Source organism: Balaenoptera ricei, chromosome 8 (assembly GCF_028023285.1).
Source record: "Balaenoptera ricei isolate mBalRic1 chromosome 8, mBalRic1.hap2, whole genome shotgun sequence".
NCBI classification, from domain to species: domain Eukaryota; kingdom Metazoa; phylum Chordata; class Mammalia; order Artiodactyla; family Balaenopteridae; genus Balaenoptera; species Balaenoptera ricei.
Genome location: NC_082646.1, coordinates 61,932,639 through 61,950,365, shown reverse-complemented (window position 1 = coordinate 61,950,365; position 17,727 = coordinate 61,932,639). Strand labels below are relative to the sequence as shown.

The following is a 17,727-nucleotide window of genomic DNA, read 5'->3' as shown; positions in this document are numbered from 1 at the left end:
TAAGAGAAGCCACTGCAATGAGAAGCCCGTGCACCGCAACAAAGAGTAGCCCCGCTCACCGCAACTAGAGAAAGCTGTGCGCAGCAATGAAGACCCAATGTGGCCAAAAATAATAAATAAATAAATAAATAAATTTATTTTACAAAAGCCCGGGTGATCCAACATTTGTATTCAAACCATTATCTCTGGGATTTTCTTCCAAGCCTGCTGCTAACTATTCTGCAAGTTCTGTTCACGAAGAGACAAGGACAAACACATCACAACCAAAAGCAACTGTAAGATGTATCCGGATTTCAGAAATATAAGAATGTAAAAAAAATGTGCTTCTTAGAATTAATAAAACACAATAACTTATTTTGTTACCTTGTATAAGACAACATCCTATAGCTACCAATGGTGAATATCTACCGTGCTTGGCATTTCACCTATCTCATTTAACTTTTACAGAAAAGCAAAAAGGTAAGCATTAACCTTGTTTTACATACATGAAATATGAGGCTCAGAGAACCTTAATAACTTGTCCTAGATTATCCAGCATTAGTGACAGAGCTGGGTTTCAGTCTCTGGTCTATCTTCATAGTCCTTATTCTTTTCACCACTTCAGTGGTTCTCAAAATTTAGGGCACATAAGAATTACCTCAGGTGATTCTTCCACAGAGTGGGAAAAATATTGCAGATACTGCATATATTTGCAAATCATATAGCTGATAAGATAAATATTTAAAGAACTTTTACACCTCAATAAGAAAAAGACAAATAACCCAATTAAAAAATGGGCAAAGGATATGAATAGACATTTCTCCAAAGAAGATATGCAAATAGCCAGTAAGCACATGAAAAAATGCTCAACTTCATAAGCTATTAGGGAAATGCAAATCAAAGCCACAATATGATACCACTTCACAACTACTAGAATGGCTATAATCAAAAGACAGACAATAACAAACACTGGTAAAAATGTTTAGAAACTGGAACCTTCATACATTATAGCTAGCGGGAATATAAAATGGTACAGCCACTTTGGAAAACAGTTTGAAAAGTTCCTCAGGAAGTTAAACATATCGTTACCATATGACCCAACAATTCCACTACTAGGTATATACCCAAGATAAATGAAAACATAAGTCCACAGAAAAATTTGTTCAAAGGAACATTATTCATAATAGCAAAAAAGTCCATCAACTGAGGAACAGATTAATAAAATGTGGTATATCCATACAGTGGAATATTATTCTGCAATAAAAAAGGAATGAAGTATTGATGCTATAACATGGATGAAAGTTGAAAACATTATGCTAAGTAAAAGCCAGTCACCAAAGACCACATATTGTATGATTCCATTTATATAGATTCTGCTTCTACAGAGAGTGAAAGTAATAATTGCTTAAGGCTGGATAAGGTGATGGGAAGTGACTGCTAATAGGCAGTTTCCCGTAGGAGGGACAAAAATGTTCTAAAGTTAAAGTATCGTGATGGTTGTACAATGCTATGAATATACAAAAAAACTTTAAATGGGTTAATTGTACAGCAAGTGAATTAGATCTCAATAAACCTGTTTTTAAAAAAACCCTCTAGACCAGATTACCTCTAAGTTTCCCTTTCAGACATAAAGGTCTCTGAGGCAGTGAAAAAAAGTCTCAGAGCTTCCATCAACAGACTTCAGAATCCAATCCCCAGTGACTCCCATGAACCTACAGTTTAGAGAAGGCAACATATAGTATAGCAATTCCTCACTTGAGGTCACTAGACCTCCAGATGTCTGCAAAGAAAGGACAAGTGCTTCTTGAGCCAGGTTAAATTTTTCAGAACATCTGTGAGAAACCACACATACCCTCAATCTGCTCTGAGGTAAAGTTTAAGTATCTTTGCCTTTGGCTGGACTCATGTTACTAGTTTTAAAATACTGACTCAAAGCTGACTGACAGCTCAGTATATGAAAGGTGAAAAATAAAACAAAAAATGTACTTTTTGATATGCAAAATGTTTCCAAAAATGGGAGCCATGATGAGTTCCTTGGTTAGAAGCTTGGGAAATACAGATATAGGGGAAAGTACACTAGTCTAGAAATTAGGAGAAATAACTGAAGAGTCCACCTCAACATGATTCACTTCCTATCAACTGTCTCGGTTTCCATTTTCATCTATAAAATCAGCAAACATCACAGTATCCACCTGACTCTAAAATTCTATGACTTTTCAATATTATATAATGACCTAAAAATGTCTGCTAAGAAGGTAATTCTTTATATTCTGCATCCCTGCAAAGAACTTTCTTTACTGACTCGAGTTAGCACATCATAAGAATAAACAAGAAATACATTATATTAATAAACAACACATAGGCTGTAGTATTTAGAAACTTATTTATAAGTGGCCCTAGAAAGCAAAGAGAGAATAAAAAATAATAAACTAAAAAGAAAGTAAAGTGTGCTAGTCTACTGCTGACAGCAAAAGTCAACAGGAAGCACTTCAGTATAAAAATCTTCCCAAAGCATGGAATTTCCCTGATTAACAACAAATGAGTTATCTTTCCTTCTCATACTTTACTCCAACACACCAGCTTCTACATGCACCCCTGGAACTCAAATGAACTGAAGAAGGGGAAGAGAGCAAAGGAAAAAAACTATATCATAATTGATCTCCTTTCAAAATTCCAGAAGATAAGAAGGGGGGAGGGGAGTGGAAACTAGCCATAACCCAGAATAAAATTTTCCTATTTACAGCTTAATGTGTTGTGGTCTTTTTTTTTTTTTTAACTTTTTTTAAAGTCAAAAAATTTCTCTCTGGTTACTTACTTCTTTATGTCAAGAATAAAAGGTATTTGCACTCTGGGGGGTGAATTCATACTAATTTAAATTGAGCATAACACTGGTGGGGGTGCATCAGTGAGAAGGAGAGCTATTTGTGGGATTTTGGGGAGGAAGGTGGTGAGAGCCTCAAAAAAGGAAAAGCAGGCAAGATCCTTTACAACATAATACATATAAAAATCCAAGTTCAGAGATTTCTAATGAATTTTTTTAAAAGGTCATTCCACTTGCTAAGACAGATCAACAAAGCCAGACCACTTCCTCCTCAAGCAATTAAAGTTATGAATACTGAGAGTAGAAAATTTTCAATTTCCAATTCAGTATTACCATTGGGGGGAAAGAAAGCAAATCAGAAACCTAAACTCATGTTTTAGGAGGTAATACAGTATTCTGCTCACAACTATATAGGAATGAAGGGATTCATCCTATTTATTTAATATAAAGAAAAACACACTGACTCCTTTAAAATAATAAAGAATCCATGAATCCTTGGAGCACCAACAGTCTCTGTATTTACATATTATATTTAAAAACAGATATGCTCTACATCAAATAGCCACAGTACATTTTAAAGTGCCTACATGAATCAAATTAAAACACAAGCTCAAGAGACACCACTACAGCCCCCTACAAACAGAGCTTATAAAATATCTGGCTTAAACACAAATAAGCTGCATTTAAATATAACCAGTTACATTCATTTAACAATTCTGCCAGCTGTTTACAAAGGGTACAAATATACAAAAATGAATAAGACTTAGCCTCTGACTTCAAGGAATTCACATGAGGGGGGAAGCCAGAAGCATGTACAAAATCAAAATTCTTTGAGATCACAGAGAAGATCAAACTTGCAAACTTAGTGGTAACCAGAATTTGCCAGGTGAAAATTAGGAGGGCACAAAGGCATGAATGTCGAGAACACAATTAGATAACCAGAAGTCCTAAGTGGCCAGGGCAGGGGGAATAAGGAGAAAGGATATGCAAGGGCATGAAATGGTAATAACTAAGCCAGGAAATGAAGCTTGTAGCTTGTACCTAGGTTGCAAAGGGCCACATGTGCTATGACAAAGTGTTTGGTCTTTATCCAGAAGACCACAGAGAACCTGATACGTAATAAACAATGTTATTAGAGGGACCTCCCTGGTGGTGCAGTGGTTAAGAATCTGCCTGCCGGGTGGCAGGGAGGGAGATGCAAGAGGGAGAGATATGGGGACATTTGTATATGTATAACTGATTCACTTTGTTATAAAGCAGAAACTGGCACACCATTGTAAAGCAATTATACTCTAATAAAGATGTTTAAAAAAAAAAAAAAATAATCTGCCTGCCAGTGCAGGGGACACGGTCAAGCTCTGGTCCAGGAAGATCCCACGTGCCGCGGAGCAACTAAGCCCGTGCGCCACAACTACTGAGCCCACACGCCACAACTACTGAAGCCCACGTGCCTAGACCCCGTGCTCCACAACAAGAGAAGCCACCTCAATGAGAAGCCCGTGCACCACAAAGAGTAGCCCCTGCTCGCCACAACTAGAGAAAGCCCATGCGCAGCAACGAAGACCCAACGCAGCCAAAAATAATAATAATAATAAATTAATTAATTTTTTTAAAAAGAGAATAAATAAATAAACAATTATTAGAAAGTTAACTGGTAACAACGTGGAAAACAGATTTAAAAGGAGAGATTGGGAGGTGGAAGATATGAGAACACTACAGTAATTAGGATATTACCGCAACAATGCTAGTGAAATGTGATGAAGTCAGAAATAATACAAACAACTAAACAGTAGCAACAGGAGCAACAATCTACATCAACTTAGCAGTGACGTGTCCATATAGCTGACCATAAGTCAAGGTACAAGCAACAGGGGAAATAGAGAAAATGCAAACAAGAGGTCTTTTGAATATAATCAAAAGGACTTAATGACTACTGACTATCCATACCCCACAGAGGATCTTTACTTACAAATGAATTTTGCCTTCCTAAACTACTAAAATATAAAATACCTTCCTTCACTTAATAGATGTTAAAAGCTTAATTCGTAACCATATGAAAAGTTTCAGGTGTCTTGCACAGGAATTATTTAAGTCTAAAAATTTCCCTGTGTCCACAAGAAAAACAAAGAAACAAATACAGAATTAAAATAGAGTAGTTTTCACCTGAAACTAACACAACATTGTTAATCACCTATATGCCAATATAAAATAAAGAGTTAAAAAAAAAATAGAGTAGTTTTCAGTCAGAAAACAATGATCTTGGTATATCCAAGTTTGTATGAGTCTAAATTAATATGCCTTAGTTAGAAACCCTGAAAAGATACGTAAATAGTAGAAATATTAATTTAATTTAGTATCTAAATTAAATATGGGGGGGAAAGGAACTCTAAGTAAAAATCTTTGGGCTACGAACAATTCAGCTATCCAAACACATATAATTTTATTATAATAACATATAGTTAATATTTTTCATGAAACCAACATGAGGTTGTGCACCACAGGAAAAAATAAGTAACTGATGAGGCTTACAGACCCAATTCCAATTTAATAAATGTATTAATAAAGGGAAATAATTGCAGCGACTCTGTTTCAACATGCAAATCATTTTCCTTTACAAAAATGTTTGTTGAACTGTCAGTTTGTATTATAGGATTGTTAAAACAGTGGTGTTTCTTTCAATAAAATGAGTCATGATTACCTCTATAAAGAAAGACATTGACTTTCACAAGGCTGGCAAGATGTCTTATCTTTTACATTCAAAGTTATCTTGAATAGGGGTACAAGTAACTTTAATGATAAAATATGATAAACACATTTCCCACTAGATTTAATGTTCAAAGACAAAGTTATATTTATCATGTTCTAATAATCATCTGAGATTGACTGGCTCACCCCCAGATATTAACCATTAACCATGTGTCAGTTTAAAATTCCACGTGAAATCGTTAAGGTCAATAAATGTAGAAAGGTCAATTTAGCAGAAAAATTATTTAAATAAGAATTTCTATTTCAGTGATTATAATCTGACTGATAAATTTGTAAGAACCTTGTTTTTTCATAATAGTATGTGTAGGTTATAGGTTTCTCCACTAAAGGAAAAAAGTTTGTATTGTGTTAATTCCAGTTATAATTTCTAGCTGAGTCAAATCTCTAACAGCCTTAAAGCAGGAAATCCAAAAGGAAATTCCGTCATCAGTTCCTGGAGCTTGGTAATGCAAAGGTTGTTTGAAATAGAGATACAGAAGTTCTCAAACTATTTACTATAACCTTACCTCATATCTTCAAGCAAATCACATTCTGCTTGATGTTTGGCTTGAAGTTTTGTCATCTGCTCAACTTGAATGTTTTTCAGTTCTTGTGTAACTTTCACCTAAAATATACCATATATTTATGAGGCCTTACTGCAACTTTAACAACAAAAAAATTACTTAAGGAAAATACAAAATACTTGTCAGAATATATAACTCTTACTTGCCTCTCCCCAGAGGACCATAAACCCATTATTAGCCACATAATTTTGTTTACTGCAGATAATTAATGAAAAAACTAGCTAAAACAACCTGAAGCAGAGGCTAAATGAAAGTACACGAGTATAAAAATTACAGATTAAAGAGGTGCAAAATAAACTGCCAGTCATTTCATTTCATGTACAAGCTCAATACATATCCAGGTCTTTAAAAGAGTCTGTCTTCTATTTCTTCCAAAAAGGATTCAAAGACATTAAAACATCAGGAGAGGTGAGCAGAGTGTAGATGGGAGAAGTGGGCATAAGAATGCCTAATATCTCATGACCGAAACTTACACAATCATGAAATTATATGCATGAATCAACTACATAAATTATTCCATAATGGCTACGAGAAGCACACTCTCAGGATGATGCCCTCAACTTGCTGGACAGCACATCAAATCACAATCTCTTTCTCACAAAGAAGAAAGCAAAAGTGACCTTCCAACATATGCAGTGCTTTTAAGCCACCACAGCAAGCAGGTCCCCGTGGCGTTTCCACTTCAAACAGCTAGAACAGTATATGCAAACCGGCCAGTGCCTCTCCCGCCAGGCCAGGATCCAGGTTACAGTGGGCCTGGAACCCCCATCGCCGAAGCAGGGCTACCGGAGGGGTAAGTGTACGTGTGTGAAAGAAAAAGACTCACTTAACCGGAGAACCCGGGTTAAGAAAGAGAAAAAAGAGGGAGCAGACACGAATGAGTTAGGCATTCAGCAAATGTTTGCCCACAAGGGGAGGATAGAACAGCCTCCTCCACCCAGAGTAGACACTCAGGAACCATCTGCAGGATTGAAAAGACAAGGACACAGCCTCAGTCCCTGGGAAAACTGGGAGGAGGACATTGAAACAGTTCTGGAAGGGCGAAGCGGGGAAGCTGCTGACAAGCCCGGAGCACCCGTCACTCCGTCACTCCCACCCGAAGCCCAGATCACGGCTCAAACGCCAAGCACGGCCCGGTTCTCGCCGTGTCCTGGGGACAGAACCACCACCTTCCTCGCCCCCTAGTCGGAGGGGCGGGGCAGGAATGGGGAAGAGAAAGACAGGACCGCTCAATGCTTAATTTCTTGTTTTCCCTTGGGGTGGGGGTGACTACTACGGCTTCTCTGCGGTCGCCCCGTGGGAAAAGCGGGCCAAACATTAAGGCTAGGCTGGAAACAAATTCCCTGTAAATTTGCCAATGGGGGAGGGTGGCGACAAGCGGGCGGAGGGCTCAAACCTGGTGCAGACTAAACAATCACACAAGCAAAAGGCTCTGCAAGCTGCAGGGGCTCCCCCGCCTCCCCTCGGTGCAGCCCCGAGAAAGCACTTTGCAGAGAGCAGCACTGCCATGCGCGATCGCTCTCTCTCTCTCACACACACACACACACACACACGCACACCCGAAACTCTTGTGAAATGTCTGGGGATGGGGGGGGCGTCTACGGCGCGGTGGAGGGGACGAGCCCTGGCCGCCCCTCCGACGCGAAGGCACCAAACACGCGCGCCCCCCGCTAGGAGCCGGCGGCAACTCAGTGACAAGCCCGAGACGACGGCGGTCACGGCCCCTTGCGCAAAGGGGGAGGGGGCGCAGTGGTCGCCCCAGCCGCGTTCCTTGTACGCATCCCCCCCCAAAACCTCAAAGACCCCTAGCTGCATTCTCACCTTCCTCGGCGGCGGCTGCATGATGCTGAAGGGACATCAATCTTCCTCCGACGGCGGCGTAAGTGAGGAAGGGAGGAGGAGGGCCAAGAGGAGAAGGCCGCCCAGCGAGCGGGCGTGTGCTTGTGTGTGTGTTTAAGGAGAGCCTGAGAACGAGGACTCGCCCCGGAGGGAGCAAGGCCGGCGGATGGCACGACAACCCGGGTCCGAGGGTGAGTGTGAAGAGAAGGAGGAGAAGCGCCGAGAAGGCCTGGGCTCCGGCGGCCCTGGGGGTGTGTGAGGCAAGGAGGCGGAGACCGCGAGGGGGCGGGGGCCCGGGTGCGGGGGCGCAGGCTCTCCCAGCTCGCCGAGCGGCTCTCGAGGAGCACTCCCGTCGTCCGGTTCCCTGCCCGCCGCGGCTATCCACCCGCCGCCGATTCCGCGGCTCCTCAGACGCGGGCCCCCGCCCCCACTCAGGCAGCCTGGCCCTCGCTGGGCCCAACACCCCCGCCCGGCCGGGGGAGGTGGAAGGCGGCGCCGCACTCTCCGCTTGGGTTCCTCCACTCAGGCCGCGGGAATTTCCGGCCCCAGCGCGTGGCGCAGCGCCCCGCTCCGGCGGCGGAGGGAATAGCTTAGGCCAGAGCTGGGTTCGAGGGGCCGGGCCTGGCTGCAGGGAGGGAGCGTGGCCGCGGCGCGGAGCTCCGTATCGCGGCGGGGGACGGGGGGAGCTAACGGATCGGTCGGCGAATGAGAGGGGTAAAAATGCTACCGCAGCACGAAAATCCCCCCGTTCTCTCCGAGAATGGCACGTTCCAAACGCCTCCTGTTGTCCCTCCCCCACAGTGGGAGCCAGCTGGGGGCTTCCCGCGCGCTTTCCCGCCAGCCGCGGCGCGCGCCCCCGGTTGGGGGCGCGCACGTGGGCGGGAGAGGGCTTTGCGCCGACGCACGCGCATAAGGCGCCCCCGCCTCCTGCCGGAGTGTGTGTGTGTGTGTGTGTGAATGGGAGGGCAGCATGTCTGTGTGTGTGTGTGTGTGTGTGTGTGATAATGGGGGAGACAGCATGTCTGTGGCAGTAGGAGAGTCCCGTTTTTTGCTTCTCGGTCCTCCAACACCCCTCCCCTCGGGCGGATGAGCCTGGCCGGTCTAGGCACCAAGGAGCGAGCGTGGACAAGTCCTTTCGCAGCGGCCGAGGGTGCCTGGCTTGGGGGAGGGCGTCTAGTTGCCCTGCAAAGAAAAAATCGGTTCCCTGCTACAGGGCGTCCAAGTCAAAGAGTGTGGACTGCGTGCTAGAGGACCATGAGGTTGTTAAGGCCAGGATCCCCATTTCACAAATGGGAGGCAGAGGAGTGGGGACCTTATGAAGGTTACACAGCAGGACTAGAATCTCTGGGTAACTAAGTGTTCTCTGGGTTATAGAGAAACAGGTGCCGATGACAATCATGAGGAAAAATAAAGGAGGCAGCAGGGGCAATAGAGGAAAGCTCTTGAATGGGAGTCAGGACCTCTTGGTGCCAGTCCACTCTGCCTGCCCTTGGCTGGCTGGGTGAGCTCAGGCTTCATCTCCCAGTGAGGATGTTCTGGGCGGCTCTCCCCACCCCAACTTCCTCCTCTATCTAGACCATCTGGGGGTAGGGATATCAGCCTCCCTTGAGGTCCTTAGAAGAATGAAAATACCTCTTCCAGAGCCATAGGGCTGTGTGAAGGGTGAATTAGATCAACCCAGTTTTATCAGAAGTTGGGGTCTCAAACACCTATTCTCAGAAGTATGGTCAGGCAAAAGAGGAAGGTGAGTGAAGCTTGGAGAGACCCAAATAAGTTGCCCAATGCCACTTGGCCAGAAATTGGGAAGATGGAACAACCTAGGTTGTTTACATTGTTAGCCTAGATTCTTGTATAGGAAGGTGGTAGAATCAGAGCTATGCTTGAGTCAGATTAATCTGTATAGGAATTAGGAGACCAGGCTTGCTATTCCTGGTTTCCTTGAAGCCATTCAAAAGTGCACCCTTTATCAGAGTCCTCAGTTACTATCAGGGAAGGCCTGGGGCAAGGGAACAGGTGGCTGGAGGCCCAGCTCCCTGACAGCTGTGGGGCTGGCAGCTGGAGGTAGCCAGGCTGGGCTCCAGTCTCAGTTCCACCACCAATTCACTGTGAGGTGTTGACCTAGTCAGTTCACCTCTTTGAACCTTTATTACCTCACTTGTAAAAATGGGGATCTAATACCAGGCTCACAGTCTTGTTGTGTTAAATAGAATTTCTCCTACCATGTGGCCTGGCACATAGTGCTCAATAAATGCTTTCTGATTCATCCTTTATTCAAAAAATATTTGCTAAGGTCCTGCTTTGTGCCAAGCCTTGGGCCAGACACTGGGGACACAAGGATGAGCAAGAAAGAATCAGCCTGGGCCTTCACCATGGCTGAGTTCCAGACTAACCATTCCATGAATGACACCGGGCTAGTGGCAGGAAGGGGTAACAGTGCTTGCCCAGATGCAGTGTCCTGCACACAAAAGGTGCTTAACAAAGATTTGCTGAATCCTAGTCCTGGGTGCAGCTAGTCTGGCCCAGAAATTATCCTCCCTTCACCTCCCTTTACTGGAAGTGAGTACTGGGGGTATAAAGGTGCTGGATGTTGGGAGACTTGGGATCCAGCCTCTATCACTGGTCTGCTGGGCCTTCTCTGGGCCTTGGTCCCCAATTGCAGAGTAAGGTAAGTGAATGAGCCTGGAACTTAGTAAGCTCTTCACAGCTGAAGTCAAACCCTGGGGCTTTATTTTATGGATTTAGGAGGGTACCCTCCACCTGATTTGCCATTATTCTGAAACCAGGAATGGCATTGACTTTCTGGAATGATTTCCTTTACAGGTGTTATAAAAAGCTAATGGGCGGGACTTCCCTGGTGGCGCAGTGGTTAAGAATCCGCCTGCCAATGCAGGGGACATGGGTTCAATCGCTGGTCCGGGAAGATCCCACATGCCGCGGAGCAACTAAGCCCATGTGCCACAACTACTGAGCCTGCGCTCTAGAGCCTGCGAGCCACAACTACTGAAGCCCACGTGCCTAGAGCCCGTGGTCCCCAATAAGAGAAGCCACTGCAATGAGAAGCCCACGTACCACAACGAAGAGTAGCCCCCGCTCACCGCAATTAGAGAAAGCCCGTGCGCAACAACGAAGACCCAATGCAGCCAAAAATAATAAACAAAATAAAATAAAATTTATTTTAAAAAAAAGAAAGCGAATGGGCAACACCAAATGGGCTTACCTGTTAACTGCTTTCTCCAAAAATGTGGTTTCTGGGACTTCCCTGACAGTGGATAAGACTCTGTGCTCCCAATTCAGGAAGCCTGGGTTCGATCCCTGGTCAGGGAACTAGATCCCACATGCATGCCGCAACTAAGAGTTTGCATGCCGCAACTGAGAAGCCCACGTGCCGCAACTAAGGAGCCCTGGAGCCGCAACTAAGACCCAGTGCTGGGACTTACCTGGTGGTCCAGTGGTAAAGAATCCACCATCCAGTGCAGGGGACGCGGGTTCGATCCCTGGTCGGGGAACTGAGATCCCACATTGCCGCAGGGCAACTAAGCCCGCGCGCCACAACTACTGAGCTCGAGTGCCTCAACGAGAGAGCCCGCATGCTGCAAACGACAGAGCCCATGCGCTCTGGAGCCCATGCGCCACAACTAGAGAGAGAAAACGCGCACGCTGCAGCTAGAGAGAAGCCCATGTGCCACAACGAAGAGCCCGCACTCCAAGGACAGATCTCGCATGCCTCAACAAAGATCCCGCGTGCCACAGCTGAGACCTGACGCAGCCAAAAAAAAAAAAAAAAGGAAGACGACCCAGTGCAACCAAATAAATAAATAAATATTTTTAAAATGTGGTTTCTTTTAAAATGTGTTTAATATTTACCAAGTGCCTTTTCCAAACCCCAAACTTTTATATTACTTTTCCAAGCTAATCTTCACTGTAATCCAATGAGAGAGTATTGTTTTCTTCATTTTACAAATGAGGAACCAGAGGCTCAGTGATGATAAGTGACTTGCCCTGAAGTGATGGATTTGGGACCAGAACCCAGTTCTCCTGTTCGCCTCTATGAGGAATGTTCAAAGGAATTGGGAGAATTCGCCCAGGAAAAAAGGAGACTCAGGAGGATACAATCTGTATGTTCCAAACTCCACAGGGATGGGGAAGATTTCTGTGACATGTAAGCCTGACTAAAATGTACCCTTTGAACCAGGCTGGGGACTTCCAGAGCCTTGCTCCTTCAGTGCAGGCAAGCACTGTGTTACCAGTAAGATCTCTTGAGATTCTTTGGGGGAAATGCCACAAAGCTTTCCTGTGGCCACAGAGCAGCATGCACTGTGGCCCCAGAGACTGAACTGAAACAGGTCTCAGCTGCATCTAAGGAAGGAGGTTTTCCAGGCAGAGCTGCCCCTGGAGGGGGTGAGCTCCCCCATCCCTGGGTCTGTGCAAGCAGGTGCTGGCTCCCTTCCATCAAGGAGGCCACAGATGGGATTCTCACCCTGGGAAGGAATTGATAACAGCTACCATTTATTTCACCTCTTCCACATTTCAAGCATTGAACTAGGCGTGTTATTTACACTGTTTCTACACCCTCACAACAACCCCTAATGATACATATGACCCATTTCACAGATTTCACAAACTGAGGCCCAGAAGTGAAATGACCTACCCAAGGTCACACAGCTGGGCCAGGAGAGCCAGGCCTGGCCCCTGGCTACCTCTGGCTCTGAAGCTATGCTCTCCCTCCAGCATGCGTGCTGCTATGAAGTCTCCTGGAAGTAATGGGATTCTAAGTTTAAGTCAGAGCCAGGACTGAAAGTTGGCCTGGAGCAGATATAAGAGTGGGCACTGGGGGCTTCCCTGGTGGCGCAGTGGTTGCGAATCTGCCTGCCAATGCAGGGGACACGGGTTCGAGCCCTGGTCTGGGAAGATTCCCACATGCCGCGGAGCAACTAGGCCCATGAGCCACAATTGCTGAGCCTGCGCGTCTGGAGCCTGTGCTCCGCAACAAGAGAGGCCGCGATAATGAGAGGCCCGCGCACCGCGATGAAGAGTGGCCCCCACTTGCCGCAACTAGAGAAAGCCCTCACACAGAAACGAAGACCCAACACAGCCATAAATAAATAAATAAATAAATAAATAAATCCAAAGTTTAAAAAAAAAAAAAGAGTGGGCACTGGAAGATGAGCTATTCCAAAATTCCACAGGGCTCCCGGGAGAAACCTCAGGGAGGCAAAGTATGCAGCAGCACTTGAGCATGGCTAGAATGTGAACAGCACCCCACCCAACCCTGGTCCAGAATGGACACCGCGACAGGTTGGCACTCCATCCAAGGCTTTCTCCAGAGAAGGTGGCCACCATCCCATCTGCCCATTCTGCACCAAGGCACCCCTTACCCTTCCTGCAGCTGGGATTCAAAGCCCCCTCTACTCCCTTTCCTGCTCTCTCATTATCCCCCACTCACATTGTCACGGGCTGCTCAGGAATACCTGTCAGCCCATCCCAATGCCAGCTGTCCCCTGCCTGAGCCCCACCACCCCGACCTGGGGATGATGCTGCAGACCATGCGGCCTGTGAACCCCACCCCCATTCACTTCCCTTCTACCCTAGTTATCTTTCACCCTCCACCTCCATCCCCCACACACATACTGGCCTTTGCTCCTGCCTGAGGTGATCTCTCAACACAGGCCTCTGGTCTGCCTGTTGTAGGAATGTGCCTGTCTCCTCCACTAGTCAGCTCTCCAGACAGAGAATCACAGCCCACTGGAGTGAGGCTTCAAGATCTGTGGCCACAAGAAGAGGGCAGGGGCTCTCCCTAGGCCACAAAGTGACTTTGTGGCAGAACTAGACCTTGGATTCCATCCAGCGTCAACAAGCCCCTTATTCTGGGCTCAGTTGTAAGCAGGTCTTTAGGGTGAGACCCAGGCCCTGTACTCCAGCAACTCCCAATCTCAACACGTGGACCAAAGGTTTAACAGTGAGTCCAGGTCATGCAGGGCAGCCCAGGAGAGTCGGGTAGCAGGGATCTAAGGCCAGAGGTGAGTTCCCAAGAGGCAGGCACTGGGGCAGGGAATTACGTGGTCAGCTGGTGCCCCTGTCAGGGAGTGTTACAGCTTGGATGGGGGATCAGGGGACAGTCCCAGGGCTACAGTAGGAGCTAAGAGTCACATGATTTTGACATCAGGAGGCAGGAAACCATGGTTCTAGTCCTATCTTTGCCAGGCACTTGCCGAGTGTGACCTTTGGCACATTGCAAATTCTGGCCTGTGTTCCTCCTAGGGGGGTGGGTGCAGTTTAAATGAAATAACGGGTACATAATCTGCAAAAGGCTGGGGAGCTATGTAAACAAGTGACTACTCATCCTGGGATACATTAAGGAAGGCTGAATGACTGCCACGTGGGATGCTGACCAAGGCTTCCCACTGGGAGCTGCACTGTGATTACAGTTCTGTGAAGCTAGTACCGATGGGTAAAACAGTCAGGTTTGGGTGGAGGGGTGACATCACAGGGATTTGGGGTCAGGCACACCTGGGTTAGATGTCCACCTCCTCCTCTGCCAAGCTTTGGGTTCTTGACCAAGTCCTGAAACCTCTTTTAAACCAAGTTCCCTTGTCCATAAAAGGGGAATAATGATTCTTTGCAGGATTGTGATGGGAATTAAATGGGAATGTTTATATAAAATGCCTGCAATCATATTGCCTACAAATATGAGTTTCCTCTGTGCGTACATGTGTTTTCCTTCAGCTTCCCTTCATTTTGTTCTGGTTTTGTTTGCAAATTAAAAAAATAATAATAAAACACCAAAAGAGGAATTCCCATGGGAGGAGGTTAAGCACAGCTACAGTCCTGGTTTTCTCCTGACTCACCGTGAGGACCCGGGAAGTCCCTGCCCTCCCTCAGCCTTCATTTCCTCATCTGTAGCACTGGGGCTTCCCAGCCTAGAAGGCATGGGATGCTACCCATCTGTGAGCCTCTTCTATGGAGAAGACCCTCCAGGCTGAGCTGGGGGATGGGGATCAGGCAGAGACCAGGGGAGGGAGTTGGAGTTGTCGGGGAGGGACAGCAGGATGGGGAGGTGACAGCTCTGTAGCCACTGTGTGCTGACCTGTGGAGGGAGCAGGCCCTGCTCAGCTTAGGAAGCCTGTTGCTTATTTTCCCACAGCCTGCCCAGTTAATGCCAAAACAAAACACGCTTGCCTGCTCCCTGCTGGAGGGCAGTAGGCCAAAATGAGCGTCCTAGGGGGCTGGCAGATGCCCTGGCATTCTGCCTCCTCCCTGGGCACCCACCCTTACCCTGTCTGCAACACATCCATCCACATACCACATCCTGTGGCCTGGGGGAGCTCAGCACCACTCTCAACAGAAGTTGACCCAGTGTAAGGAGAGAAGCTTCCCCAGGACCTGTACTCCCCCTCTGGTTTTCAGCCCTCCTAAATGGACACATCCAACCTCTAAGCCCACCTGTCTTCACAGTCCAACCTTGGCCCCAACATGGGATCTAATTCTTGCCATGCTGCTGCAGGCAGAGCGCATGGCATCAGACTGCTGGGAGCTGCTGTCAGCTGCTATGGGAGGAAATTCCCTAGCTCAGGAAAGCTCTTCCAGCGGAAGGGAGCAGGTGGTGAGTCTCCCTGAAGAGACAGACAGTGCCAACACTGTAGGCAGAGCCAATCCTGGGGTAAGAAACATTAAATCCACCACCCCTGCCTTCTCTCTGATGCTTGTCTACACTGGGCACAGTAATAATAATAGCTTACACTTTATAATAGCTACTATGTGTCAACACTTCACATAAATAATTAATTTAATTCTCACAACAAGTTTGGAGTAGGTAATATTATTAATCCCATTTTACCCTACGCTTGCTAAGGGTAAAGCAAACTAAGATTTGTACCCAATTAATCAGGCTCCAGGGTCTGTGCTGTTATCTGATATGCAAATCTGCCACCAGAAAATGGTGTTTCCTATAAAACTCAGTTCCAAATTTGGAATGTGGCAAGATGCTTGTCCTAGTATCCCAGAATCCAAGCATTTTCCGAGACTTGCCTGAGCTGAGAATCACCTAGGGGTACCTGTTTAAAACACAGTACCTTCATCCCTTCCTCTGAGGATTCAGTAATCTTCATGTGGGAAGAGAGGCAGTGCCTGACATGTGGAAATTGCCCATAAATATTTGTTAAATGAATGAATGCCCCTGCCTTCTCTGAGCCTCTGCTCATCTCTAAAATGGGGTTACAGTTACCCACTCAGCCCCATCTCCAAATGTGGCTGTGTGTTGAGTCACTGTGTGTATCTGCACAAGCTTTGCTTAGGTGTGAGGAGTTGTTTACAAGGTCACACCCCTGGCTCCTAATGACAGCTGTAATAATAATAGCTAACATTTCTTACATGCTTATGGAGTACCAGGCACAGCTCTGAGGGCTTTGACTATGTTAACGCGTTGATTCTCACAACACCAATTATCCTGACTTTCAGGATGGGGAAACTGAGGCTCAGAGAGGTTAAGTAACTTCCCCATGATCACACAATTAGAAGCAGGATTGGAACTCCAGTGTCCAGATGGTTAACCACTCTGTCATAGTTTCTGGACTCACCCAGCTCCTCCTCTTGAGAACTGGGCTGCCAAACTTTCATTGAGCAAATGGTTACTGCACCTGTAGTATTCAGGGAGGGGAGAATGAAAAATTGAATTAACAGGAGCTATAGGAGTTCCCTAGTGGTCCAGTGGTTAAGAATCCGCCTGCCAATGCAGGGGACACGGGTTCAAGCCCTGGTCCGGGGAAGATCCCATGTGCCGCAGAGCAACTAAGTCCATGCACCACAACTACTGAGTCTGCGCTCTGGAGCTGGCGAGCCACAGCTACTGAGCCCATGTGCCACAACTACTGAAGCCCGTGAGCCTAGAGCCCGCAAGCCACGGCTACTGAGCCTGCATGCTACAACTACTGAAGCCCGTGAGCCTAGAGCCCATTCTCTGCAACAAAGAGAAGCCACCGCAATGAGAAGCCCGCGCACCGCAATGAAGAGTGGCCCCCGCTCACTGCAACTAGAGAAAGCCTGTGCAGCCAAAAAATAAATAAATAAATATTTTAAAAAACAGGAGCTATAGATGGAGAAAAAAGATCTAGAATTGCTTCACTATTGTTTGAGCCTGAGTAAGAAATTCCAAAGCACAGAATCAAAGTGCTATGGTAGTTCCAGGTGCAGAAGCTGCCTCTGTCTAAAAGAGGGGAACTGGAAGGCTGCACCGGAAGTGGGCCTTAAAGCATGGGAGGTGTACACTCCCAGGAAAGGAACAGTGAGAGAAAGTAGAAACTGCAGGCTGGATGGGCCTGAGCCATGTTTAGGAAGAGCTTGAATAATGAATCCTGGGAAATGAGCCTGCGAAGGTGAACTGTGGCCTTTCATGGGTGTCCCACTTTGATGTTTGCTTTAAATTTTGAAAACTGATACCCCTTTATGGTGTTTGACACACTCTATAATAAGCATGTGTATTGCCTGTCTCACCCTTCCTATCAGTGTTCCCCATCCCCATAGATCTCTGGGAGGAGATCTTATTTGTCACTGTATCCCCAGCACCTAGGACAAGGCATCCTGGATGGATGGATTTGAAGGCCTGAAGACCGCTCGGTTTACCAGCAGTGGAACATTAAGTATGGGCAGCCAGGTAACAGAATAGAAGGCCCAGTACAGCACCGTAAGGGAGGGTGTGCCTGAGGGCCTGCTCAGGCCTATCGTCTGTTTATGTTGAGCCCTCTGTTCTCACACGCTGCACTGGGC

The 17,727-nt window shown here is 46.3% G+C and overlaps 1 protein-coding gene across 3 annotated transcripts in view; it reads right to left on the bottom strand.

Annotated features, from left to right (window-relative positions):
• The window catches only part of FCHSD2 (FCH and double SH3 domains 2), a 309,032-nt gene extending 300,482 nt beyond the window's left edge, over positions 1-8,550 (bottom strand). Inside the window, exons 1-2 of one of the 3 annotated variants that reach the window (XM_059930853.1) lie at positions 7,951-8,550; positions 6,073-6,170 (exon numbers count right to left, since the gene is read on the bottom strand). In XM_059930853.1, coding sequence (XP_059786836.1) covers positions 6,073-6,170; positions 7,951-7,971 — 119 coding nt within the window. In that variant the 5' untranslated portion in view covers positions 7,972-8,550. The remainder of the gene's footprint in view (positions 1-6,072; positions 6,171-7,950) is intronic. The other 2 variants (XM_059930854.1, XM_059930852.1) reach the window with 2 other exon arrangements.
• Between the last annotated feature and the right edge of the window lie 9,177 nt (positions 8,551-17,727).